At 41.8% G+C, this 26,726-nt stretch overlaps 1 protein-coding gene across 3 annotated transcripts in view; it reads right to left on the bottom strand.

Annotated features, from left to right (window-relative positions):
* The window catches only part of CNST (consortin, connexin sorting protein), a 115,726-nt gene that overhangs the window by 50,975 nt on the left and 38,025 nt on the right, over nt 1–26,726 (bottom strand). For all 3 annotated transcript variants that reach the window (XM_042924462.1, XM_042924464.1, XM_042924463.1), the window contains exon 2: nt 20,322–20,750. In XM_042924462.1, the coding sequence (XP_042780396.1) occupies nt 20,322–20,700 (379 nt within the window). In that variant the 5' untranslated portion in view covers nt 20,701–20,750. The remainder of the gene's footprint in view (nt 1–20,321; nt 20,751–26,726) is intronic.

Here is a 26,726-nt window from a genome sequence, read left to right on the forward strand (position 1 = left end):
ATTTGTATCATCTTCAATTTATTATTTTTTAATGTTTATCTGTTTTTGAGAGACAGAGAGAGAGTGGGTGCAAGCATGGGAGGGACAAAGAGAGGGGGAGAGAAAATCCCAAGCGGGCCCCACACTGTTAGTGGGAAGCCTGACATGGGGCTCTATCCCATGAACCATGAGATCATGACCTGAGCCAAAGTCGGAAGCTTAACTGACTGAGCCCTCCAGGCGCCCTTTTGGGGGAGTGTTTAGGATATTCTGTGTATAATATGTCATCTGCAAATAGAGTTAAAAAAAAAAAACAACAAATTCTGAAAGAAGAGAGAGAAGACTCATAAACAAGGGAATCTTCAATAAGAATCACAGCTAATTTCTCTTCCCAAACCATGGACGTCAGAAAACAACGAGAAGACATATTCTTTGTTTTTTGTTTTTTGTTTTTTTTTTTTTTTTTGAGAGAGATGATATATTCAAAGTACTGAAAGAAAAGGATAGTCAACCAAAAATTCTATAAGAGAACTATCCCTCAAAAATGAAAGCGAAATTAAGACACTCTCAGACAAACAAATGCTTAGAGGGGATGGGACTTGAAGAGCTATATGACAATGAAAGCTAAAGGGAGTCCTCTGGGCTGAAATGAAAGAACACTAGATGGTGACTCAAATCCACACGAAGAAATAAAAAACACTGGTTACAATAACAACACAGGCAAAAATAAAAGCATAACTGTACTTTTGGTTTGTGACTCCTTTTTCCATATGATTTAGAAGGCAAATGCATTAAAAAATAATTGTAACTATGTTAATTGGCAAACAATATATGAAAGGTGTAATCTCCAACAACAATAATAAAAAGGAGGAGACCGATATACACGGGCAGAGTATTGGTATCAAACTAGGCTGTTATAAGCTTAATGTGTTAATTGCAATCCCCAAGGAAACAACTACACAAACAGCTAAAAATATTCAGAAAAGAACGGAATCAAAATGGGACACTATACAAAATTTCTTAATAAGGGAAAAAAGGCAGTAATTGAGGAACTGAGGAGCAAAAAACACGCAAGACAGAAAACAAATAGCTCAATGCCAGGGGCACCCGGGTGGCTCAGTCAGTTGACTTTCAGACTCTTGGTTTTGGCTCAGGTCATGACCTCACGGTTCATGAGTTCAAGCCCCACATCAGGCTCCATGCTGACAGTATGGAACCTGCTTGGGATTTTCTCTCTCCCCTTCTCTCTGCCCCTCTCGTGGGCAGTGTATAAATAAACTTAAAAAAAAAAACAAAAAAAAAAAACCCTCAATGCCGGAAGTAACTCCTTACCTTATTGGCAATTACTTTAAATGTAAATGGTTTAAACTCTCCAATTAAAAGGCAGATGTTAGCAGAATGGATGGCTTCACTGATGAATTCAACCAAACATTTAAAGAAAAATTAACATGAATTATTTTTACACTCTTCCCAAAAACTGAAGAGGAAGAAATACTTTCTAAATCATTCTATGAGGTCAGCATTTCCTTGATCCCAAAGCCAGACAAAGACATCACAAAAAAAGAAAATATAGACCAATATCCCTTATGAATATAGATGCAAAAATGTTGAACAAAATACTAGGAAACTAAATTCAGCAGCATATTAAAATGATTGTACACTGTGATCAAGTTGGTTTTATCCTAAGAATTCAAGGGTGGTTCAACATAAAAGCAATCAATGTAATATACGATGTTAATAAAATGAAAAAAAAAATACCGCATGACTGTCTCAAATAATACATAAAAAACATTTCACAAAATCTAACACCGTTTTCTGATAACTACTCTCAATAAATCGGGAGAAGTGGACTTCCTCAATATAATAAAGGCCACTTATGAAAAACCCACAGCAAACACTGTACTCAGGTGAAGACTGGGAGCTTTCCCCCTAAAGTCAGAAATAGGACAAAGATGACCACTTTGCCACTTCTATTCAACATAATGTTGGAAGTTTTAGCCAGAGTAATTAAGGAACAAAAAGAAATAAAAGGCATCCTAATTGGAAAGGAATAAGTAAAACTATCTCTATTTGCAAACGACCTGATCTGATATCTAGAGAACACTAAGGACTCCACACATAAAGAATTATTAGAATGGGGTGCCTGGGTGGCTCAGTTGGTTAAGTGTCCAACTTCTGCTCAGGTCATGATCTGGCAGTTTGTGGGTTCGAACCCTGTGTTGGGCTCTGTGCTGACAGCTCGGAGCCTGGAGCCTGGAGCCTGGAGCCTGGAGCCTGCTTTGGATACTGTGTCTCCCTCTCTCTGCCCCTTCCCCGCTCACACTCTGTCTCTCTCAAAAATAAGTGAACACTAAAAATAAACATAAAAAAAGAATTATTAGACCTAGAAAATCAATTCAACAAAGCTGAAGCATAAAAAAATCAATATGTAAAAAATCTGTTGTATTTCTCTTGAAGTTATTTATTTATTTTTGAGAGAGAGAGAGAGAGAGAGAGAGAGGAGGGTCAGAGAGAGACGGAGACACAGAATCTAAAGCAGGCTCCAGGTTCTGAGCCATCAGCACAGAGCCCAACGTGGGGCTTGAACTCGCAGACCACAAGATCATGACCTGAGCCGAAGTTGGACGCCCAACTGACTGATCCACCCAGGCACCCCCCAGTTGTATTTCTATACACTATTCACTAGCAGTGAACAACTGGAAAAGGAAATTACGAAAATAATTCCATTTACAATAGCATCAAAAAGAACAAGATACTTAGGAATAAATTCAATGTGTGGAAACAAGACTTGTACACTGAGAGCTACAAAACAATACTGAAAGGAATTGGAAGATACAAATAATGGAGAGACCTCTCCTGCTTGTGGACTGGAAGACTTAAAGTCGTGAAGATGAGAATTCCACCCAAATAATCTACAGATTCGGTGCAATCCCAAACAAAATCCCAATAGTGTTTTCTGCCGAAACAAGAACCCATCCTGAAATATGTATGAAATATCAAGGGACCCAGAATAGCCAAAACAGTCTTGAAAAAGAACAAAATTAGAGGACTTACAGTTCCAGATTTCAAAGCTTACTATAAAGTTACAGGAAAAACACACTGGTACTGGCATAAGGATAGACCTATTGCATTCGACGAACAGTACATAATTGAGAACCCAAAAATAAACTCTCATATCCGTAGTTAATTCACTTTTGACAAGGAAGGGTCCAAGGCCATTCAACGTGAAAAAGACAGTGTTTTCAACAAACGGTGCTGGGGAAACTGGGCATCTTCATGTAAAAGAACGAGGTTAGGGGTGCCTGGGTGGCTCAGTCATTAAGCGTCTGAGTTAGGCTCAGGTTATGATCTCATAGTTCATGAGTTCCAGTCCCACATTGGGTGAGGTCTAGCCCTGATTTGGGTGAACACAAGCCCTGTTTTGGGTAAAACATGAGCCCTGGGTGAGTCCTGCTTTTCTTTCTCTTCTCTTTCTCTGTTCTTTCCTTTCCCTTTTCTTTCTTTCTTTCTTTCTTTCTTTCTTTCTTTCTTTCTTTCTTTCTTTCTTTCTTTCTCTCTCTCTCTCTCTCTCTCTCTCTCTCTCTCTCCCCTGCCCTCCCTCCCGCTCCCTTTTTGCCCCTCATGGGATTCTCTCTCTCTGCCCCTCACTCACTTGCACCCTCTCTCCACCTCCCCCAAAAAAAGAATGAAGTTGGACCATTACCTAATACCATATACAAAATGAACTCAAAATGGATCAAACACCTAAATGTAAGAGCTTAAACTACAAAGCTCTTAGAAGAAACCATGGGGGAGAATCTTCTTCACATTGGATTTGCCAATAATTTCTTGGGTATGGCATCAAAAGCACAGCAAATACAAGAAAAAAATAGATACATTGGACTTTATCTAAATTAAAAGCATTCGGCAGCCCAGAACACTATAATGTGAGTGAAAAGACAATCCACAGAATGGAAGAAAATATTTTCAAATCATAAATCTGATAAGGGATTGACATCTAGAATACATAAAGAACTCCTACACCTGAAACAAACAACCTAATTCAAGATGAGGAAAGGACCTGAACAGACATATCACTAAAGAAGATATACAAATGGCGAATACGCACACAAAAAGATGCTGAACATCACTAGTCATTAGGGAAATGCAAATCAAATCTACAATGAGATACCAGTTTATACCTACTATTATGGCTGTAGCATAAGCCTGACAATTCATTTTTTGACTATAATGTAAGCTGCAGACATTAAGCTTCTCATTGCCAAGGCATCCGGTTCAAAGACAATGGTCTGGAACGAACATGCTGTCAGCTACACAACTAGATGAAGAGCCAGGCCACCCACCCATGTGGTTCCCCTTTTCAGAAAGCCCTGGTTGACCTAGATAACTGACCATTTGAACCGATCCCTCCTCCCTTTCTGTGCTTTATTTCCTGCTCTTATGTTTTAAATCCACCCATGTAGTCCTAGGTGCTCCACGCATGACCCCAATAAAGGCAGAACCCCAATCTGCTCCCTCTCTCTCTCTCTACAGATGGCCCTGGGCATGCAATGTACCCTCTAGAACTTGTAAATGATAAACCGTGTTTTTTCAAAGTTCACAAACGGTCGCTGCTGGGGTGTGTCTGGGGATCGTCATAACAAGAACCACGAGGGCCTGTCTGGCCACGACACGGGCTCTGGTCAGGGAAGGACCTGTGGGGGCTGCCTCCAGTAGCACAACACTTTCTAGCCCATGGCATCGCTATCAACAGGCCGAGACGGACGCAAAACAATGGCGATTATCAGAAAAACGGAAGTGAGGATATGGAGAAAGCAGAACCCCCGTGCGCCACTGATGGGAACGTGCAGGTGCAGCTGCTGTGGGAGACGGCGCGGCCACCCCTCAGGGTCACACTCACTCCGAATCACCGTATGACCCAGCAATCCCATTTCCAGGTGTCCACACAGAACAGGCACATTTCCAGGCGTACAGGCACCCAAACAGACGTACGCGTGCCAGCGTTCACTGCAGCGGCACTCACATTAGCCAAAAGCGGAAAGAATATGCCTCAGCAGGTGGATGGACACACAAACCGTGCTGAACACATGCTGCGTCGTGGGTGAGGCCGGACACGTGCACGTCAAAGAAGCCAGCGACAACGATCCAAGTATCGCAAGGCCGCACTTAGCTGAAATACCTACAGTGGAAGAACTCATGCAGACAGCAGAACCGAGGTGACCGGGCAGAGGGGGAAAGGACGCAGACCCACTGCTTAACACTTAGAGTCTCTGCCTGGGGGGTACAGGTGTGGGAAACAGACAGTGCTGATGGTTACACAACATTGCAAGTGTGATTAATCGCCCTGAATTGTACACTTAAGATAGCAAATTGAGGGGCGCCTGGGTGGCTCAGTCATTTGAGTGTCTGACTTCAGCTCAGGTCATGATCTCACGGTTTGGGAGTTCAAGCCCCGCGTCGGGCTTGCTGCTGTCGGCACAGAGCCCGCTTCAGATCCTCTGTCCCCATCTCTCTCTCTGCCCCTTCCCTGCTCAAGCACACTCGCTGTCTCTCACAATAAACATTAAAAAATAGCAACTTTATATTATACATATTTTATTGCAATATTAAAATCATAAAAGAAAAAATGCCTTCGTTTCCGGGCTTTTCTGTTGTGATTCTTGGAGCCATTACATCACAAACTGCCTTACTCGTTCATGCGGATGCACACCTTGGCTGTAACTGTGGAAGATGCGTCAGTAATAATTTTTAATCATGGCTTATGTAGCTCCTATGGCAGACTCTGTGCTTGGCTCCTGGTTTTCCTCCCACATTTCCTCTCTCCAAGATTCTGGTTAGTGCCAAGAAAATGGAGAGGAGACAGGCGCCTGGGTGGCTCAGCGTCCGACTTCCACTCAGGTCATGATCTCACGGTCTGTGAGTTCAAGCCCCGAGTGCGCCTCTGTGTGGACAGCTCGGAGCCTGGAGCCTGCTTCGGATTCTGTGTCTCTCTCTCTCTCTCTGCCCCTCCCCTGTTCATGTTCTGTCTCTGTCTCTCTCCTTCAAAAATAAATAAACATTTAAAAAATTAAAAAAAAAAGAAGATGGAGAGGAGCGTGCTCATACTTCAGTATCTTTGATCATCGGCTAAGCACAATAAAGTGGTAAAAAGGAAAATTCCTTCCTTTTCCTCCACGCTAGTTATCATGGGTGAGACAAATCTGGAAATGAGCCAACTTCCTTCTGCTGTGACCCGGGGTCAAAGGGACACCTTATGTAATCAGGGCACAATTAGCATCCGTTCTGCGTGGCACTCTTGTCCTGTGCCCTCAGGCGGCAGCCTCTGCTGCCCACGGCCGGGGTTAGGCTCCTGGGCTGCAGTCCAACTGCCCTGTGACCTGAAGTAAGTGGCCCAGCTCCTCCAGCCCGAGGCTTGCAAACGAATGACTGAGGACACAAAGCATCACACAGCGCACACCCAGTGCTTTGCAAGCAAAGCGGTCGTGCCGGTCTCTCCACTGGGTGTCGAGCAGGGGAATCAGTGTCAGATGGGACCACATGAAAACAGCCACCCGACTTTATTCTAGGCACCTTCTTGACAACTGCCAAATGCTTCCGGACTGAACTCAAACAAGGCTGAAAGACTGCCCCTTTCCCTAGCTGTCACCTGTGTTTTAGGTGCTGTAAGTGGCAATGTGCCATCATAGACTCTGAAGGACAGCACCACACAAACCTTCAAAAGATATTCTTTTTTACTTTTTTAGGTTTATTTACTTATTTAGAGAGAGCGTGTGTGAGCGAGCAGGGGAGGGACAGAGAAAGAGGGAGAGAATCCCAAGCGAGCTCTGTGCTGTCAGTGCAGAGCCCGACCCGCGGCTCGATCCCATCAAGTGTGAGATCATGACCTGAGCCGAATCAAGAGTCGGCAGCTCACTCCACTGAGCCCCCCAGGTGCCCCAAAAGAATATTCTTATTTTCCTCTCAGGTAGATGCCACGAAGGATACCTTTCTTAAGAGGAAGGAGCAGTCCTTTTCACAGCTCATTTGCTTTGCTGAGCTCTTGGAAAGCAGAGCTCTGATCACTCATCTGAAATCGTAGTGAGCCACACCGAACCACTGTCTAGATCTATAAGCCGACCTCAGTATTTACACGCTGTTGCCTCCAGCCAGAGAGGCTTGAGCTCAAACGCCATTATTTATTTTCTCCTTTAATATAAAAGGCTCACCTACTTAGGATACAAACTGTGTGAATATCCAAATTCAATATTTAGATTTTTACAGACACACAGTGGCTATGAAAAAGCACTTCAAGAAATGAACTTCATTGGGGCACCTGGGTGGCTCAGTCGGTTGAGCGTCTGACTTTGGCTCAGGTCATGATCTCATGGTTCCTGAGTTCGAGCCCCACTTGGGGCTCTCTGCTGTCAGCGCAGAGCCTGCTTTGGATCCTCTGTTCCCCTCTCTCTCTGCCTCTCCCCTGCTTGCACTGTCTCGTTCTCAATAAACTAAAATAAAAAATAAATTCAAAACTTAAAAATAGTGCCTATTTGTGGAGGAAGAGGGAGAACCTAAATATCCAAAGGAAAACAACCCCTCCCCCCCAATATTCTAGAATTCTCTAAAGCTACTGATAGCAGACTGTCTTTCCATTAGGCGAATTTACGAGAAAGAAAAATGTAGAAAACCAGGAATTAACTCTGAACTTCCTGTAAGTCAAAAGAAAAACACCAGAGAAACAGGCTAAAAGAGCACTTCACTGCACGTTACAAAAAAATGTTAGGTCGAATCCCATTACGCCGGTCATCTTCACATTTTGCAGGGACAAAGCACCATGGCACTAGTGTTCCTTCCCGTCGCCAAACCAACCACCACTCCAAACTGCTTTTTTCAAAACCGTTTTATTGAGACTCTAATTCACATAAAATAGTATTCACCCATCTCAAGTGTCCATACTGTTCAACCTCTGAGTTTATTCAGTGCTATGCAACCATCACCACAACCAATGTCACGAAGCTTTCATCGCTCAAAAAAGAAGCCCTGTACTGCTCAGCGTCCCATCTCTGCGTTTCCCCCAATGTCCCCAGCCGTTGGCGGCCACTAACCTGCCTTCCATTTCCATGCAATTGCCTATTCTGGCCATTTCATAAAATGGAATCATATTACATATAGTCTTTTGTGACTGGTTTCTTTCACTCAGCATAAGGTTTTCATTTGCAGTATTATTAACAATTTTTCATTTTTATTGCCAAATAATATTCTGTCATATGGCTGTACTCTCTCTACCTGCTTTTGATCCTGTGGCTACACTTTTCAAATGCTTACCTGCGTGCTTTTTTCAAAATTAGAGAGCCAGATGGATGGAATAACTTTGTTAAAAACACAATAAAACAATAAGAAAATTAAAAAAGCCCTTTTAGTTAATTACAGTTTTTGACTCTGTGAATGATATTTAGAAACAATTATTTTAAATAAATAAAGGTAAAAAGACATCCACTCTCTGTAGGGATTACAAACAAACAAAAGTTAGAGTTAAAAACAAAACAAAAGGAGACTACACAGAAAACTGTTTAACATTGGGAAGTTTGACTTTAACAGTAGAAAGTTGGGAAGCGAAGTCCCTAAATATCCTCCCTGAATTTATGCTCCATTAAGTTGAGTTCTGTGAAATCAGTAACAACATATTCTTAGGAAAATAAAGATAAAAGTCTTCATTCGCACCTGTGTTAATATATATGTGTAACTGCATAGAAATACAGAAATTTTGGGGGTGCAAATTTCTCAGATTTTCTTTATATAAAATATCACATTACAGAGACTTGATGGAGAAGGCTGGCTTCCGGACAAAATGTGAAAGGCCAGATTGATAGTAATTCTCTTCTTTTTCACCTTCTTTCTATATGGCTACCGTACACTCTTTTCAGTTTTTTACAGTTTGTTTGTTTATTTATTTATTTAAGTACTCTGTCCACCCAATCTGGGGCTTGAGGTTTTCAGACTATGCCAGCCAGGAGCCCCTACATAGCTATCACATTTTAAGAGTACAACTGAAATCATGAAACAATAGACAAGAAGTAGAAAGTTGTCGGACTGGCTTGTCTGTACCACCAGGTATCCTGGGTCCCACGAGCAATCTCTGAGAAAGGCACTCAGAGAAAAAAGAATGTGGGTCTATCTACCGTTACCTGCTCTCAGGGCCCTTGCCACACTCTGAGACCCTGCCCTTCCCTGGCAGACTGTGGGAGGCAACCTGTTAGATGGCCCCCAGTGACTTGCCTCTTAGTATCCGTGCCCTTGGACAAGCCCCTTCCTGTGTGGGCTGGACCTAATAACGTGCATCGAACAAACAATATGGCAGAAGTGACAGAATATCACCTTCAAAATTACATTATGGGGAATCTGGGTGGTTCAGTCGGTTAAGTGTCTAACTCTTGATTTTGGCTCAGGCCATGATCTCACGGTTCGTGGGATCCAGTCCCACATCGGGTTCTGTGCTGACAGCACGAAGCCTACTTGGGAGTCTTTCTCTCCCTCTCGAATAGTCTCAAATAGGGAGTCTTGCCCCTCCCTCTCAAAATAAATAAGTAAATAAATAAATAAGTAAACATTAAAAAAAATAAAATTACATTGTAGAAAAAGTGTGGCTTCTGGGGCACCCGGGTGGCTCAGTTGGTTAAGCATCCAACTCTGTTTTGGCTCTAGTCAGGATCTCACAGGTTCCTGAGATCAAGCCCTGCCTCCGGCTCTGTGCTGACAATGTGGAGCCTACTTGGGATTTTCTCTCCCCCCGCCCCCACTGCCACCCCCCACGTTCTTTCTGTCTCTCTCGAAATAAAATTTAAAAACCTTAAAAAAAAGTCAAAAAGGGAAGCAAAAATAAATAAAAACAAGGAGAGGGATGAAACATAAGAGACTCTTAAATACAGAGAACAAACTGAGGGTTGCTGGAGGGGCTGTGGGTGGGGGGATGGGCTAAATGGGCAAGGGGCATTAGGGAGGGCGCTTGTTGGGATGAGCACTGGGTGTTATACATAGGGGATGAATCACTGAAATCTACTCCTGAAATCATTATAGCACTATAAGGTAACTAACTTGGATGTAAATTTAAAAACAAATTAAAAAAAAAAAAAAAAAAAAAAAAAAGGAAATCATGACCTGAGCCGAAATCAAGAGGTAGACGTTTGACTGACTGAGCCACCCAGACACCCCACCATCGTTATCACTATTAATCCTATGGAGACAATCTCACTGTGTAGTAGGACAAGTAAAACTCTGCTGCACAGAAAACACACCGGCTCTTTAGATGCCCTGGGTTCACACCCTAATTCTTCCCCCGTCTCCTGCAAAACAAAGGTACTGTGTAGATCAAACCTGAACTTCATTTATAAAAATTAAGGGGTCAAACAAATATATTAAGGGACCAGCTTCTGGGCTGGTGAATAGATGGAGATGTGGGGTGGTGTGCCGGAGAGGGCACAGAAGCTCCCGTACTTTCCCCATTCCTTGCCTTGTGCATCCCTGAGTTAGACCCTTTTACAATAAACTGGCAATCTAGTAAGTGAAAATCAATGAAAAAAATTGAAAATTTTAAAAACTAAAAATTAAGGGGTTTGGGTAGGCCATTTTCAAGATCCTTTCTATTTCCAAAAACTACTTTAGCCAAGATCACAGTCCCGAGACCTAGACCAACTGCCTGTTCAACATGGTCACTTTGGTGTCTAAGGGACTCCAGACACCTGGCCCCAGATCGCCACATTGCCTTCTGCCCTTTTCTCCCCACACTTGCTCCTTGTCTCTCTACATTCACACCCCCCTTAAGCGGCATCATCGCGCATCTGGTGCCTAAACCGCACAACTGGGGATAATCCTGGACTTTCTCACACCTACTCTATGACCTAGTTCCGTCAATTCCACCCCCTAAATAACTCCCACTCCTCTTACTTCTTTCCAGCCCCAAGGCCACCCGGTCAGAAGGACCAGCATCCCCTGCACAGATTACCGCAGAAGCCCCTCCCAGCTACACTGCCTCTTATCTGGCCCTATCCTAACCCACTCTCCACACTGCAGAGGGAGCCGCCTTTCTAACGCCCTGCAGCTCACATCACATCACTCTTGTTCAAACCTGCTGGCAAAGCCCAAAGTGGTCACCACGAAACAACAATCCTTCATAACCTGGACCTTGCTGATCTTTCGAGCTTCAATCTCTCTACTGTTCTATTCTCCATTATTTGCCCTAGATTCCTTCTCCCCTTTTATTCTGCTCCAGACAAACTGAATATTGGCAGTTTCTGAAACGTGGCTTTAGTCTGTGTTGTGCCTGTCCCCTTTTACGTCCTTCCTGTCCCCTTATCCCCATCTCCTTTACTTGGCTAGTGCTTATTTGTCCCTCTCTCAGCTTGGACATCCAAGTTTCCTCCTGGAAGCCTCCCATAGCCGCTCTAGGCCAGCATTTCTACAGCCCTGTGCTTGCTAAGTACCAGTCCTGACTCCCACCTTGCTAGACAGAACCTGTTATTTACTAAGCTCTCATACTCAAGCATACAAAACTCAAAGGCAGGTTTGCCAACAGTGCCTGGCATACATACAGTGCTCAATAAATATCTATTAACTAAGTAACCCTGTATGGTATACAAAATAATATAAAACATTAAAAAAAATTTTTTTTAACATTTATTTACTTTTGAGACAGAGAGAGACAGAGCATGAACGGGGGAGGGTCAGAGAGAGAGGGAGACACAGAATCTGAAACAGGCTCCAGGCTCTGAGCTGTCAGCACAGAGCCCGACGTGGGGCTCGAACTCACGGGCCGTGAGATCATGACCTGAGCCAAAGTCGGACGCTTGACTGAGCCACCCAGGCGCCTCTATAAAACATTTTTTATAAAGGGAATAATTCTGCTATATAAAGTCATCATCTAGTCAATCTTAAAGTATTTTCATGGACAGAATAATGGCCCCCAAAGACATCCATGTCCCAATCCCCATAAATATGTCACATTAAGTCACAAAAGGGAATTAGGAAGCAGATGGGATTAAGGTCGTTAGTCATTTGGCCTTAGAAAAAGGCAGATTATGCGACACTATCTGGGTGGGCCCAATGTAATCACAATGGTCCTTACATATGGAGGGGCTCGGTATGCCATTGTTGCCTTTGAAAGTGTAGGAAGGGCAGCCAAGTGCTGAGAAATGCAGGCCTTTACATTTTTTAATTGGAACACATTTAGCTAGGTATGCACAGTCCTGTCCATCAAAGTTCTCATCAATCCCAGTATCCCAATCCTGGCCAAAACCACAGTATAGAACTTACTTGGCTGACTCCGTTAGGCATTCAAGTTTAGAACTAAAAAGATTTCTACTATGGTTGAAGGCAGATATGTAAAATGCAAACTGGGCACCTGCATCATCAGTTTTTACTTTAGAGATCAGTTAACCTGCCAGCAGGCACATTATACCAGACGTTAAACCAGGGGGGCACTGGGCACACATTTTTAGGAATATACCTTAGGGGAGCAAGGGGGACAGGTGAATCTGAAAAGAGAGCATTAGAAAGATGTTAGGAGATAAGGCGATACTGACAAAAGAGGGAAGATGGAATTAAAGTCAAATTAAACCAACGGCTTACTTTTACTGAATGCTGCCCCTGATCATGCCCCTCAAAATCATCCTGCTACATACATAAAGACTACAAGTACCATTTGGAAGCACCTATCTTAGGCTGAGTATTTGATAAAGAGCTTAACTACAGGATCACTCATTCTAAGGACCATCTTTCAGGAATGGTAGGATTAGCCCTCTAACAGATAAGGAAATGAGTTACTTTCCTAAGATCACTTGGGTAGGAACAGGCAGGGCCAAAGTCTTTGTTCTTTTCCCTCTGAAAGCCTGACTCCAGCCACAGATGCATTTCCCAGATTTGTTTTTTTCTAGCTTTCAAGCCCTCCTGGTCACCTCCCAGCTGGAGGCCCCCAGCTGAACAAGTCAGGGCACTGAACAGCCAGTGGCAAGTCAGTCTGGAAGTTCTTCCTTTCCCAATTTCCATCTGCTGCCTATCTCTGGCTTCCTGCCATTTGCTGAACTGTTTTTGTTAAATGCTTAAATACTAGGGTGACTGAGTAAATAAAGTATGTTCTATGGCAACCACCAAACACTTAATAATCGGAACTTGTCTTTTACAACTACACAAAATGTATGTGTCTAATGCTTGCCAGGGGCTAGGCTGGAGGGAAACAGAAATGGAGAGTAACCGCTAATGGGTAAAGGATTTCTTTTAAGGGGGATAAAATGTTTGAGAATTAGATAGAATGATATATTATAAGCAAGTGCAGCGTACAAAGAAGTATACTCTGAATACATTATTTCCATTCATTCAGGACAAATAAATTGTTTGGTTTCACTTTGAAGTGGAAGACTGTGAGTCACTCTTTTCTTAATACTTGCAACATCTTTATTTTTTGCTTTTCAGCAAAATATTATAGCAGCAAAATATATAGAATTGTATATTCTATGAGAATATATAAAACCAAGAGGCTGTACACTTTATGATGGTGAAGTTCATGGCATGTAAGTCATATCTCAAAAAAAAAAAAAAAAAAAAAGACTGTAGTTAAAATCAAAGGAACAGAGGAGTGCCTGGGTGGCTCAGCTGGTTAAGCATCAGGCTTTGGCTTGAGTTGTGATCCCACGGTTTGTGGGTTTGAGCCCCACATCAGGCTCTCTCTTGTCAGTGTGGAGATGGCTTCTGGTCCTCTGCCTCCCTCTCTCTCTGCCCCTCGCCTGCTTGCACTCTCTCTCTCTCCCTCTCAAAAATAAACATTCAAAGGAGCAGATATTACCAAGTGTTGGAGAAGATGTGGAAAAATTATAACCCTTATATGTTGCTGGTAGGAAATGTGAAATGGTGTAGCCACTTTGGACGACAGTTCAGCAGATCTTCAACAAGTTAAATGAAGTACTGATTTATAATGTGGCAATTCTACTCCTAGGCACACATAACCAAAAAAATGAAAACATACGTCCACATAAAAACTTGTACACTACCAGAAAAGACCCCACACAGCCAAAGTAATGTTGGAAAAGAAAACCAAAGCTGGAGGCATCAAAATTCCGGACTTCAAGCTGTATTACAAAGCTGTAATCCACACGACACTATGGTACTGGCATAAAAACAGACACTCAAATCAATGGAACAGAATAGAGAACCCAGAAACGAACCCACAACTATACGGTCAACTAATCTTTGACAAAGCAGGAAAGAGTATTCAATGGAAAAAAACCAGTCTCTTTAGCAAGTAGTGCTGGGAAAACTGGACAGCAACATGCAGAAGAATGAAACCGGACCACTTTCTTACATCACATACAAAAATAAATTCACAATGGATGAAAGACCTAAATGTGAGACAGGAAACCATCAAAATCCTAGAGGAGAAAACAGGCAGCAACTTCTTTGATCTCAGCCGCAGCCACTTATTACACACCTCTCTGAAGGCAAGGGAAATAAAAGCAAAAATAAGCTATTGGGACCTCATCAAGATACAAAGTTTCTGAGGCACCTGGGTGGCTTAGTTGGTCAAGCGTCAGACAACTTTGGCTCAGGTCATGATCTCATGGTTCTTGAGTTCGAGCCCCACATCAGGTTCTGCGCTGACAGTATAGAGCCTGTTTCAGATCCTGTCTTCCTCCTTCTCCCTCTCTGCCCTTCCCCCACTTGTGCACGTGTGTGCACACAAGCTCGCTCTTGCTCTCTCTCTCTCAAGGGAAAAAAAAGATACAAAGCTTCTGCACAGCAAAGGAAACAATCAACAAAACTAAACAGCAGCCAAGGGAATGGGAGAAGATATTTGCAAAAGACTTATCAGATAAAGGGTTAATATCCTAAATCTATAAAGAACATATTGGGGTGCCTGGGTGGCTTAGTTGGTTAAGCGTCTGACTTCGGCTCAGGTCATGATCTCGTGGTTCGTGGGTTCAAGCCCTGCAGTGGGCCCTAAGCTGACAGCTCGGAGACTGGAGCCTGCTTCAGATTCTGTGTGTGTCTCTCTCCTCTTCCGCTTGTTCTCTCTCTCTCTCTCTCTCAAAAATAAAATAAAAACATTAAAAAAAAAAAGAATTTATCAAACTCAACACCCAAAAAATAATCCATTAAAGAAACAGGCAAAAGACACGAATAGACACTTTTCCAAAGAAGACATCCAGATGGCTAACAGACACAAGAAAAGATGCTCAACATCACTCATCATCAGGGAAATACAAAGCAAAACCAGAGTGAAATACCACCTCATACCTGTCAGAATGGCTAAAATTAACAACTCAGGCAACAAAAGGTATTGGCGAGGATGCAGACTAAGAGGGACCCTCTTCACTGCTAATGGGAATGCAAACTGGTGCAGCCACTCTGGAAAACAGGGCACATGCACCACCCCAATGTTTATAGCAGTGCTACTGACAAGAGCCAAAGTCTGGAAAGAGCCCAAATGTCCATCAACTGATGAATGGATAAAGACGATGTAGTAGTATGAATGTTCAATGGAATACTACTCAGTGACCAAAAAGAATGAAATATTGCCATTTGTAATGACATGGATGGAACTAGAGTGTATTATGCTAAGCAAAATAGGTCAGAGAAAGACAAATATCATATGATTTCATTCACATATGGAATTTGAGAAACACAACAGATGAACACAGGGGAAGGGAAGGAAAAATAAGATAGAGAGAGGGAGCAAACCGTAAGAGACTTTTAAACACAGAACAAACTGGGGGTTGATAGAGAGGAGGCGGGTGAGGTAATGGGCTAAATGGGTGATGGGCATTAAGGAGGGCACTTTTGGGGATGAGCAGTGGCTGCTGTGCGTAAGGGATGAATCACTGGCTTCTACTCAAACCAGCACTACACTGTATGTTAGCTAACTTGAATTTAAATAAATAAAAAACGTACTCTAAAAAAAACAAAAACAAAAAAACCCAAAGCCCCCAAAAAACTGATTGTTCACAGGAGCATTATTCAATATAGCCCCAGAGTAGAAACAGTCCCAATGTCCATCAGCTGACAAACAGATAAGTGAAATATGATACATCCTTTGCAGTGGAATATTAATCGACAGTAAAAAGAAATAAAGTACTGATACATGGGGGCACAACATGGGTGAATCTTGAAAATATTACGCTAAGTGAAGGAAGCCAGTTGCAAAAGGCCATATACTGTACAATTCCATTTACATGAAATGTCCTGAGTAGACGAATCTGTAAAGATAGCAGATTAGTGGCTGCTTAGGGCTGGGAGGTCTCAGCAGAAAATGGGGAGCGACTGCTAGCAAGTATGGGGTTTCTTTGTGTGATGACGACAATGTTCTAAAATTGATGGTGGTAATGGTCGTGCAGTTCTGTGAATGTACCGAAAATGAGTGAATTATACACATTAGGTGAAGTGTATGGTATGTGAATATCTCAGCAAAGCTGTTAAAAATTTATAGGCTCGCTTTCATTCATTTTTAGGATATTTACTTAAAGCCATGCCAGATTCAACTATAGTGAGAACGTGATGTGATGCAGCTTGAAATCCTGCTTAGTTGATGGTATTAAAGAGATTCAATTCTCTAAAGGAAACAGTCTCGTAATAAAATGGCAACCGGCGGTACCTGGGCTCAGTCAGTTAAGCTTCCAACTTCGGCTCAGGGCATGACCTCTCAGTTCACGAGTTCGAGCCCCATGTGGGGCTCCGTGCTGACAGCTCAGAGCCTGGAGCCCGCTTCGGATTCTGTGTCTCCCACTCTCTCTGCCCCTCCCCCACGCGTGCTCGTCTCTTGTCTCTCAAAAATAAACATTAAAAATAAATAAATAAATAAATAAGTAAATAAATAAGTAAAAATAATACATAAAATGGCAACCAGACTTCTGTGAGGCCAAGTTCAAGGTTTTTAGAAGTGCTGCCTCTGGGTATTCACTTCCGAATGCCCCCTCTCTATAAGACACTTTCATACTATTCTTACGTTCTCATTTTATACTCTAATAGACTTTAGCCTGCTGCTCATTAAAGCAAAAAAAACAACACAAGTGTTAGCTCCAGAAAACCTGTAAATAATGACATGTCTCCTCATACTACTGCTCACCTTTTTTTCCAGTACTAGCTTTTGGAAATACAAAACATTATTACCAATTAACCTAGGTAAAGAGGCATGAGAGTAAATAAATTCACCTTAATATGTTTTTTTTTTTTAATTTTTTTAACGTTTATTTATTTTTGAGACAGAGAGAGACAGAGCATGAACGGGGGAGGGTCAGAGAGAGAGGAAGACACAGAATCTGAAACAGGCTCCAGGCTCTGAGCTGTCAGCACAGAGCCCGACGTGGGGCTCGAACTCACGGACCGTGAGATTGTGACCTGAGCCGAAGTCGGACGCTTAACCGACTGAGCCACCCAGGCGCCCCTTAATATGTTTTTTAAAAAAGTATTGAGAGAGCACCTTACTATTGCTGGTTTGGGACTGAGTGTCAAGCTTTATACGTCATTTCACATTTGAAAAGCTATCGCATTATCAGAAAAGCGCCCATCTGCAAAATGTTGAGGCTTCATCTCCTTAGGATCTTGGGATTTCCCAGTAAAAAGAAGCACTAACATGCCCACGTGTAGACACCTATGCAGGGACTCTCTGCACTGTTTGTGCTGACATGGGAACTGGATCCGGAGCGATAAGATGGAGACATCTTTAGGGAGCTTTACTCCAGCTAAGGAGGAGGACGCTGAACTGTGGCAGCGGAGATGGACAGAAAGAGACTAACCAGGGAGCTGTCAGAGAGACAGGATCACTCAGATCTGGTGACGGGGCACGCACTGAGAGAGCCTGAGCTTCAGCGATCTCTCAGGGTACAGGGAGAAGGCTCCCAGGCCATCCTGAAGCTGCATTCCAGGTCCTTTCCAGGTGTAGAAAGAAGTAATTCTGTCCTCATGAGAAGCTTTCTACCCAGTTTAAAATTCTACCGCTCACCCAAATTTAACAACAAGACTTAAAGTACAAATAACAACGTACCCCTTACATATATACAGAAAAAAAATCCTCTATAGATACAGAGGTGAGTCACTGAATTTTAACCAAGTTTAGACCATACGACCTCTGTTCAAAATCTTAGGAATTCATAGCTCAGAAAGGAATTTTATAGATATATATACAGATGAACATCATCATTATACAGTTGAGGAAACTGAAGTACAGAATCATTAAGTCTCACCAAGTGACCTAGAACCAGAAGATTTGAACTTAGGTTTTGCAACTGCCAACTCCATTTTCTTACACTTCTAAACTCATTGCATTTAAGATATATAACTTAAAGCTAATCTGTATAAAGACTATCCATAGGTTTTATAAATCATATATTTCAAATGCATTAGGAGGCAGTAATTCTACACATATCTGCTTGCTGGATAGTAAGTACTGAATAACTAAATAATATCATCACACCTAGGGAAAATGGAATAAGGTCATGTGTGGAAGGAAGGAATAAAAGCAGCCATCATCCTGAAGCTATGATTGACCCACATACATATGCAACTAGGTCTCAGTTCTCAAAAACATCAAAAGAACATATCAGAGAGGCACAAACTGCTCTTGGATTACAGTTATTGAATAAATCAATCTATATATAAATAGCACTACATACATTATCTGATTTACTGTAGATCTTTTAAGAAAAGGCTTTCATATCTCTTTTCAAAAATCATTTTAGGGGCACCTAGGTGGCTCAGTCGGTTGAAGTGTCTCTTCTTGATTTCGGCTCAGGTCATGATCTCACGGTTTGTGGGACTGAGCCCTGTGTTGGGGTCTGTGCTGGACAGTCTGTGGGACCGAGCCCCGTGTCGGGGTCTGCGCTGGACGGTCTGTGGGACCGAGCCCCGTGTCGGGGTCTGCGCTGGACGGTTTATGGGACTGAGCCCTGTGTCAGGGTCTGTGCTGGCAGCACAGAGCCTGCTTGGGATTCTCGCTGTTCCTCTTGCTGTGCCCCTCCCCCTTCACTTGCACACTCTCTCAAAATAAATAAACATTAAAAAAAAATTATTTTAATTTCAGCCTACTAAGGAAAAGCAAGGATGAAGGGATCAGTCAACAGGAAAGCCTAATTATAAGCTACAGTAAAAAGTTATCAAATGAGGGCATCTGGGTGGCTCAGTTAGTTAAGCATCCTTGGCTCAGGTCATGATCTCATGGTTTGTGAGTTCGAGCCCCGCATCAGGCTCTGCACTCTCAGCACTGAGCCTGCTTTGGATCCTCTGTCTCCCTCTCTCTGTGCCCTCCCTCACTCGTGCACTCTCTCTCTCTCTCAAAAATAAGTGAATAAACATTTAAAAAAAGTTATCAAATCACTTTATTGAAATAATAAGGATAAGTCTGTAGGAACCGGAAAGTTTCATCTTTTACTCCAAATGAAAAAACGAATAAAAATACCAGATATGGATACAATGACTATATTTCTAATCAGGCAAAGAAGCAGAAGATGAGAGGAGACGTTCTCCTTCGTCCTCTTGAGCCTCATGCAAAGACGGCTGACTTGGGTGAAGCAGGGCTATACTAGGAGTCCCAGCCTAAGATGTGCCTGAATGTTGCAGGCCCACATGTTTCTGATGAAAAACAACCAGGGGCTGCCTGTTCTCAGGGGTGCCTGTGATTCAGGGGAAAACAAGGTCCAAAGCTCCCACCTTTAACTGCCAAACTATACACCAAACAAGAAATACTCTGGGGGGGGGGGGGGAGGGGGAGAAAGAAATACTCTGAATTACTTTGTAACCAAAGTGATACAATGAAAACTAGATGTCTTATTCAACACTGATGTAAGATGTATATTAATATATGCTAACACAATTATTCACTTCTGGAGTTGGAAAGATCCCATGAAGAATTTTATGGGAAGGAAGAAGACAACATATGTTTAAAGTACCTGGTGTGAAAGCATGTAAAATAATTAAAATTTCAGCACGTTGTTACAGCAAACTACTGGGAAGAGGCACAAAGAAGTGGTACAGGCGTGCGAGACGTCACATGTGTGACATGTCACCCGGCTGGATCCATATGTCCTACTGGAGAAACAGCTCCAGAGTCTATTAAGAGAAGTTCACGGTTCGTGAGTTCAAGCCCCGCGTCGGGCTCTGTACTGATGGCTCAGAGCCTGGAGCCTGTTTCAGATTCTGTGTCTCCCTTTGTCTCTCTGACCCTCCCCCATTCATGCTCTGTCTCTCTCTGTCTCAAAAATAAATAAACGTTAAAAAAATTAAAAAAAAAAAAGAGAAGTAAAGCAAGATGTAGGACAGTATACAGAGTATGGGAGAGAAGACAGTTTATTTTTAGGTAGAGAACGGTATAAAAAAGGATTTTTTAAAAGTACCTTGTGCTATCTTCTTAGTGGTGCCTCTTTTGGTTCTGGAGCTTCTTTTTCCAGGTATTTTTTTGTCCTTTCCCACGGAGGCCTGCCCGTCCTTGGGGCTTTCATAGGAAGTGTCCCCCAGGTTCTCACGCACAGCCACCTCACAGCTGGGGGTGCAGCGCTCATTATTGTTGAGACTGTCCTGCTCGCACACTGCAGGTCTGCCCATTGCACTGGCACCCGGGCTCAGACGCTCCTGCCCGTCCCCGTCAAGCTGATTTTCATTTTCATCAGATGCAGAAGCTAAGCGTGTTACTGTACTTCCCACGCCGTCACCAGGATGATACCCATCTTGTGGTTCTATCTGCAGATTATATGTAGGAGTTTCGCTGTCATCCATTAGAGCATCTTTTGTTGAACCATTTATGTTTCATCAAAGTCCTTCCATGTCTACAATGACAACAGAGAAAAAAAGCTATTTCATTTTCTAAACCCTGGGTTCTCAGTGATCGTTGTCTCTTGGGTCGTTTCGCTGTGAGCAGGGAAAGGATGGACATGACCACAGCTCATTCCTACTACTTCTTCTCACTCACCACCCCACCCAACCTCCACTGGTTCTTGCTTGAAGACAAGCGTTCTCAACCCTGGCTGCGTGTTTACTACCTGGAGAGCCTGTCCAAGATGGAGCCCTGGTACTGACATACGTAGGTAAGTTCCCCATGTTATTGTCCCGTGCATGATGTTGGGACCCCTATCTTAATGAAAGCAATGAAACTACTGGTTAAATGAGGTCATCTGCTAAAATCCATCACTCATATGTTATCCCTGGATACTTACCAGACAAATGAAAGCCGGGTAAGTCCTCATCTGGCTGAAAACAGCAATATTTGCCAACGAGCACATTTAAGATATTTTTTAAATAAATTGAAAAAAAGGTACATAGAAAATTTAGGGGGTATATGCTTATACCATAGTCTCATTACATCATTTATTTCCACAAAACAAGCCCTGGAAAGTACCTTAGAATTGTCAGCAAATTCCTTTTATACAATTGAGAAAAAAAAAAAAAAAAAAAAAAAAAAAGGAGGGCCACAATTAACTCTAGACTAGTTTAGACTTGGAAAATCTAAATCTGCTCCAAGGATCCTTCTAACATTTTAAAACTACACAAAACAGATTCTAAGCCTCTCTTGTCAGACATGTCTTGTCCCCTCTTATCCTCTGAAAGTATATTACATTTTAAGGAAAAATTATGCCAGCTAGAATTTAAAATTTTTTGCTTGCCAATCATTATTTTGGGTTTGAATCAAATATAATATTCCAGTTATCTGAGAAAAAGTTTAGTGATTTTTTTTTAATTCTTCAAATTAACAGAAATGCTTATTTGGCCTTTAGAATCATGTAAATAAAGTGTAATTCTTTTAAAACATGAAGACAAAGTACAAAATAAAACATCAGCCCTACCTGGATTGTATCACATGTTTTCAACATATTTTGCAACTGGAATATTTTATTTGATTCAAACATAAAAGTACTGGCTGGCAGAGATAAAAATATCTAAATCTGGACGGTATCACTTTCCTTATACCACATAATCTCTATTAGCTTAGGTTTAGCCCTAAAATAAATTCTAAACAGAGTATAGTTCTTAATTTAAAAAGCTATTATTTTAATGAGGTATCTTTGAGATCACTATCATGAGAGAACTCAGCCTCAAATGACTGTTAAAATGTCTGTGGCTGGAGGAGCCCGGATGGCTTAGTCGGTTAAGCGTTTGACTCTTAGCTCAGGGCTCTGCTCTGGGCACGGAGCCTACTTACTGAAAAAATAAAAATAAAATCTCTGTGGCTAAAACAGACAGAGATCAACAGAACAGGAGAGAGAGCCCCGAAATAAACCCACATGTATATGGTCAACTAATCTATGACAAAAGAGGCAAGAATATCCATAATGGGGAAAATATAATTTCTTCAATAAACGGTGTGGGGAGAACTGAACAGTCACATGCTAAAAAATGAAACTGGACCACTTTCTCACACCAAATATACTGAAAAATAAATTCAAAATGGATTAAAAAGACCTAAATGTGAAACCTGAAACCATAAAACTCCTAGAAGAAAACAAGACAATAAACTCTTAGATATCTACCTTAGCATCATTTTCTAGATATATCTTCACAGGCAAGGGAAACAAAAACAAAAACAAAAACAAAAACCTATGAGGAGTACATCAAAATAAAAAGCTTTTGCATAGCAAAGGACACCAACAAAATGACAAGGCAATCTACTGAATGGGAGTTAATAAGGTTAATATCCAAAATACATAAAGAACTTCTACGACTCAACACCAAAAAGCCAAATAATCTGACTTAAAAAATGGGCAGAGCACCTGAACAGACATTCTGCCAAAAACCAAACCACACCAAAAACAACCCAAAAACATACAGATGGCCAAGAAAACATGAAAGGATGCCCAACATCACTAATTACCAAGGAAATGCAAATCAGAGCCACAATGAGATATCACGTCATACCAGTAAGGATGGCTAGTGTCGGCAAGACAAAAAATACTAAGTGTTGAAAGAATGTGGAGAAAAGGGAACCCTTGCACGCTGTTTGTGGGAATGTAAACTGGTGCAGTCACTATGGAAGACACTATGGAAGTTCCTCAAAAAATTAAAAATAGAACTACCATCTGATGCAGTAATTCCACTGCTGGGTATTTACCCAAAGAAAACAAAAACACTAATTTGAAAAGATGTATACACCCCTACATTTATCACAGCAGTATTTACAACAGCCAAGTATGGAAGCAACCTACGTATCCACTGATTTAACGAATGGATACCGAAGATGTGGTATATATATATGCGACGTAATGAAACTCAACCATACAAAGGAATGACATTTTGCCATTTGTGACAACAGGGTCTTATACTAAGTCACATGAGTCAGATAAAGACCAATACCATATGATCTGACTTATGTGTGGAATCTAAAACCCAAACTAACCAGCCAAACAACAATAACAACAGCAAACAGAAACAGAATCACGAATACGGAGAACAAACTGTTGGTTGCCAGAAGGGAGGGCGTTGGTTGTAGGGGCAAAAATGGTGAAGGTGATTAAGAGGCAGAAACTTCCAGTTATAAGTAAGTCACAGGGATGAAAAGTACAGCATAGGGAGTATATTCAATAATACCGTAATAACTCTGTACAGTGACAGATGGTAACCACACTTACAATGGTAGTGTAGCAATACATAAAATTGGAGATTATGTTGTACACCCGAAACTAATATGACATCTTATGTCAGATATTACTTCAATAAATAAACAAGTAAAGTACATGTGGCTGATATGGTAGAAACTACCCAGATGTCCACTGATGGATGGGTAGATAAACAAAATGTGGTATTATTCATAAAGGGAATATTATTTAGCCCTAAGAAGGAATGAAGTTCTGATATATGCTAACACATGTACGGTCCTTGAAAACGTTATGCTAAGTGAAATTAACCTGACACAAAAGGATGAAAACGGTATGATTCTACAATAGGCAAATTGATGGAGACAGAAAACAGATTAAAGGGGCTGAGGGCAGGGGAGAAGAGGGAGTTTTGGTTACAGAGTGTTTGCTTTGGGTGATGGAAAAGATCTGGAAACGCAGTGGTGATGGTTACACAGCAGCATCGATGCAATTAATGCCACTGCGTTGTAGAGTTAAAAACGGTGAAAATGGCATATTTTATGTTTCATATATATTATCACAATAGTGAAAAGAAATGTGTGTGGCTATGAAGGAAAAAATGTCAGCCCTTAAAACTAGTAACAGCCTTAGTTATTTCTGATTTAAACAATCAAGTTATATTCTGACATGTATTTGAAAGTACAGACAGGTCACGTGCCAAGGAGGAAGTGGAGAGCAGAAAGCAGTCTAGAGAGCCGCAAACAACCACACTTACCTCCTGTTAAGTTTCCATCATGCGTTAGAAACTGTGACAGGCACTTTACACATTTTAGACCTAACCCTCCACACAAGCCTACACAGGAGGTACTCATATTGTGTTTCAGATGAAGAATCTCAGGCTTGGACAGGCAAAAACAACTTGTTTAAGATCATATTCCTGGAGGGGAGTAGAACTGGATGTGAAACCGGGTCCTTCTCACAGGAGTCTTGTGCAGTCCAGTATCCAAAAGCTGAGAACTCAGGCCGACTGAGGCTCAAATGCTGGTGCTGTCTAGCCTCTCCAGGCTCCAACCTTCTCATCTGTAAGTGGAGAACCACTGTACCCACCTCAGAGTCATTTGTGAGGCTCAGATATCATGGCAGGTAACACACTCAGTGGAGTGCCTGGCCCGCAGTGAATGCTCAAAGTTAGCCATCATTACTCCCTGAGAAACCTCATAAGCCGGTGTTCAACACTGGTAGGTTTATTCAAGTGGGTCCCTAGGCTTCCTGCAGGTTCAGAAACAGAGCTTTTCCAGACTTTCCAGAAATGATAAACTAATGCTAACCAGCATCACTTGAAAATGCTGGAGTTTAACTTATCATGGGAATATTTCATTTGGTTACTAGAACACCTAAGCATCAGTTCTGTGCATCCCGTTTCAAATGATTAAGCTACCTAGAAATTAGTGATTAAGGCTTCTTGGTGAGTATAAAATTACAGATCGCATTTCGCAGTTTTGTTGAATGTCATGTACCGAGCCCGGTGTTCAACTTTTCAGACCAATACTCTTATTCAGTTCTCAGAATTACCCTAGCAAATAGGTAACTTTTAGTACCATAATACTAATGAAGAAACCAAGGTTCTTATGTCTTCAAGACTCATTCTGCTAGTGAGGTCAGAAATGGAACATGGACCAGTTATGATTCTGAGGCCATACTCTCAATCATTATGTTCTAAGGACAAAGGGGGAGAAAACAACTGAAAGAGCATTTCACTCCAGCTGTGGTGTACCTCAATGAAAACATTCCACCTACAGGAGGGGACACGGCTGTAACGACCAAGGAGTTCAAGTTCCTGGAAGTACTCTCTTTTCCGGGGAACTTCCGGATCCACACGAAACACCGTTTCCTATGGCTCGCCTTCTTGTGTTGAGAACTCTTCCGGGCCTCAAGACGTTTTGCTGCCTACTATTTCGTGATAACGTAATTTAATTCTCAAAAGGTAACTTTGTAAACTCCTTTCCAACACTAATTCTCACAGTCTTTCCAAAGTGTGAATGTCCTATAATTATTCTTACAGGGTACCTACCAATTATTCAAGGCCTGGCTCCAAAGTCCACACCCCCCCCCCCCGCCCCCATCCCAGGTCTCCATTCCAAAAGACCCGTGCAGAACCTACTGCTCTTTACCTCTGTGTCACACACACAGCCCTTTCCAAATCCTGCTCTGCACTATGTGTTTCTGCACAAGTGTCCTCTTAGATTTAAGCCGCTTGACTACCCATAACCCAGCCACAGATCATTTTTATCTTTCATAATACGTAGCCCCAGGCCTTGGGGTTTTGAGACACAATAAGTGTGCAGGACTGACTCCGGCATATTTTGGCTTTTAACAGCATGGTTGTGAGCACTGCCCAAGTTTCCAGGCTCTTGGGTGAAAACAGCATTCCTAATATGTACACTGTGTTAAAGTCATCTGACGGGTTGACTCTGTGCAGCTGAAAATTTCAAGCCCTCATATCCAAGTCAGGCTTAGACAAAGCTTGAAAAACCACAAGGCTTTGTGGAAGAAGCTTTAAGTAAAGCAATAATTCAGAGTAACAGACTAACAAAAAGAAACCCACATTTTGTCAAAAATACTCTCAATCCCAGGTATAATTTGACTTCCTTTTTTGATACATCCTAATGGATATCTGCTGAGATTAAATATCAGATGTCACTAAAACTAAAAACTTTATAGGAATGGTTAAACATATAATGCCCAATTATTTTATTAAAACCCTTGAAGGAGATTTTGAGTGACGTTTTTCTATAATCCATACCAATTAGGCCTCAATACATACTTCCACTTTTTTTTTTTTTTTTTTTTTTTTTTTTTTAATAAGCTCTAGACCCAACGTGGTGCTTGAACTCAGAACCCTGAGATCAAGAGTTGCATGTGCTACGGACTGAGCCAGCCAGGTGCCCCTTCTTAAGAATTAAGATGTAACCCCGAGTTGAAATTTGATGACTTCATAGTCAAACCAAAATTTGAAGGAAGGCAGTTCCCTAACCAATAAGATATTGTATTAACCACAAGTTCAAATTTGGCTACTCTGAGTCAGTTCAGAATTGAGAAGAAAATCACCATACACATATGTTGTATTTACTATGGGGATTAAACATCACTTTACATTTTACCATCTTACTACATATTCCAATACCCTTACTTCCCAGTGCTAAATCTCAAATTTTCTGTGATTTATGCTTTGTTTAG

The sequence above is a fragment of the Panthera leo genome, chromosome F3 (genome assembly GCF_018350215.1).
Source record: "Panthera leo isolate Ple1 chromosome F3, P.leo_Ple1_pat1.1, whole genome shotgun sequence".
Lineage (NCBI taxonomy): Eukaryota > Metazoa > Chordata > Mammalia > Carnivora > Felidae > Panthera > Panthera leo.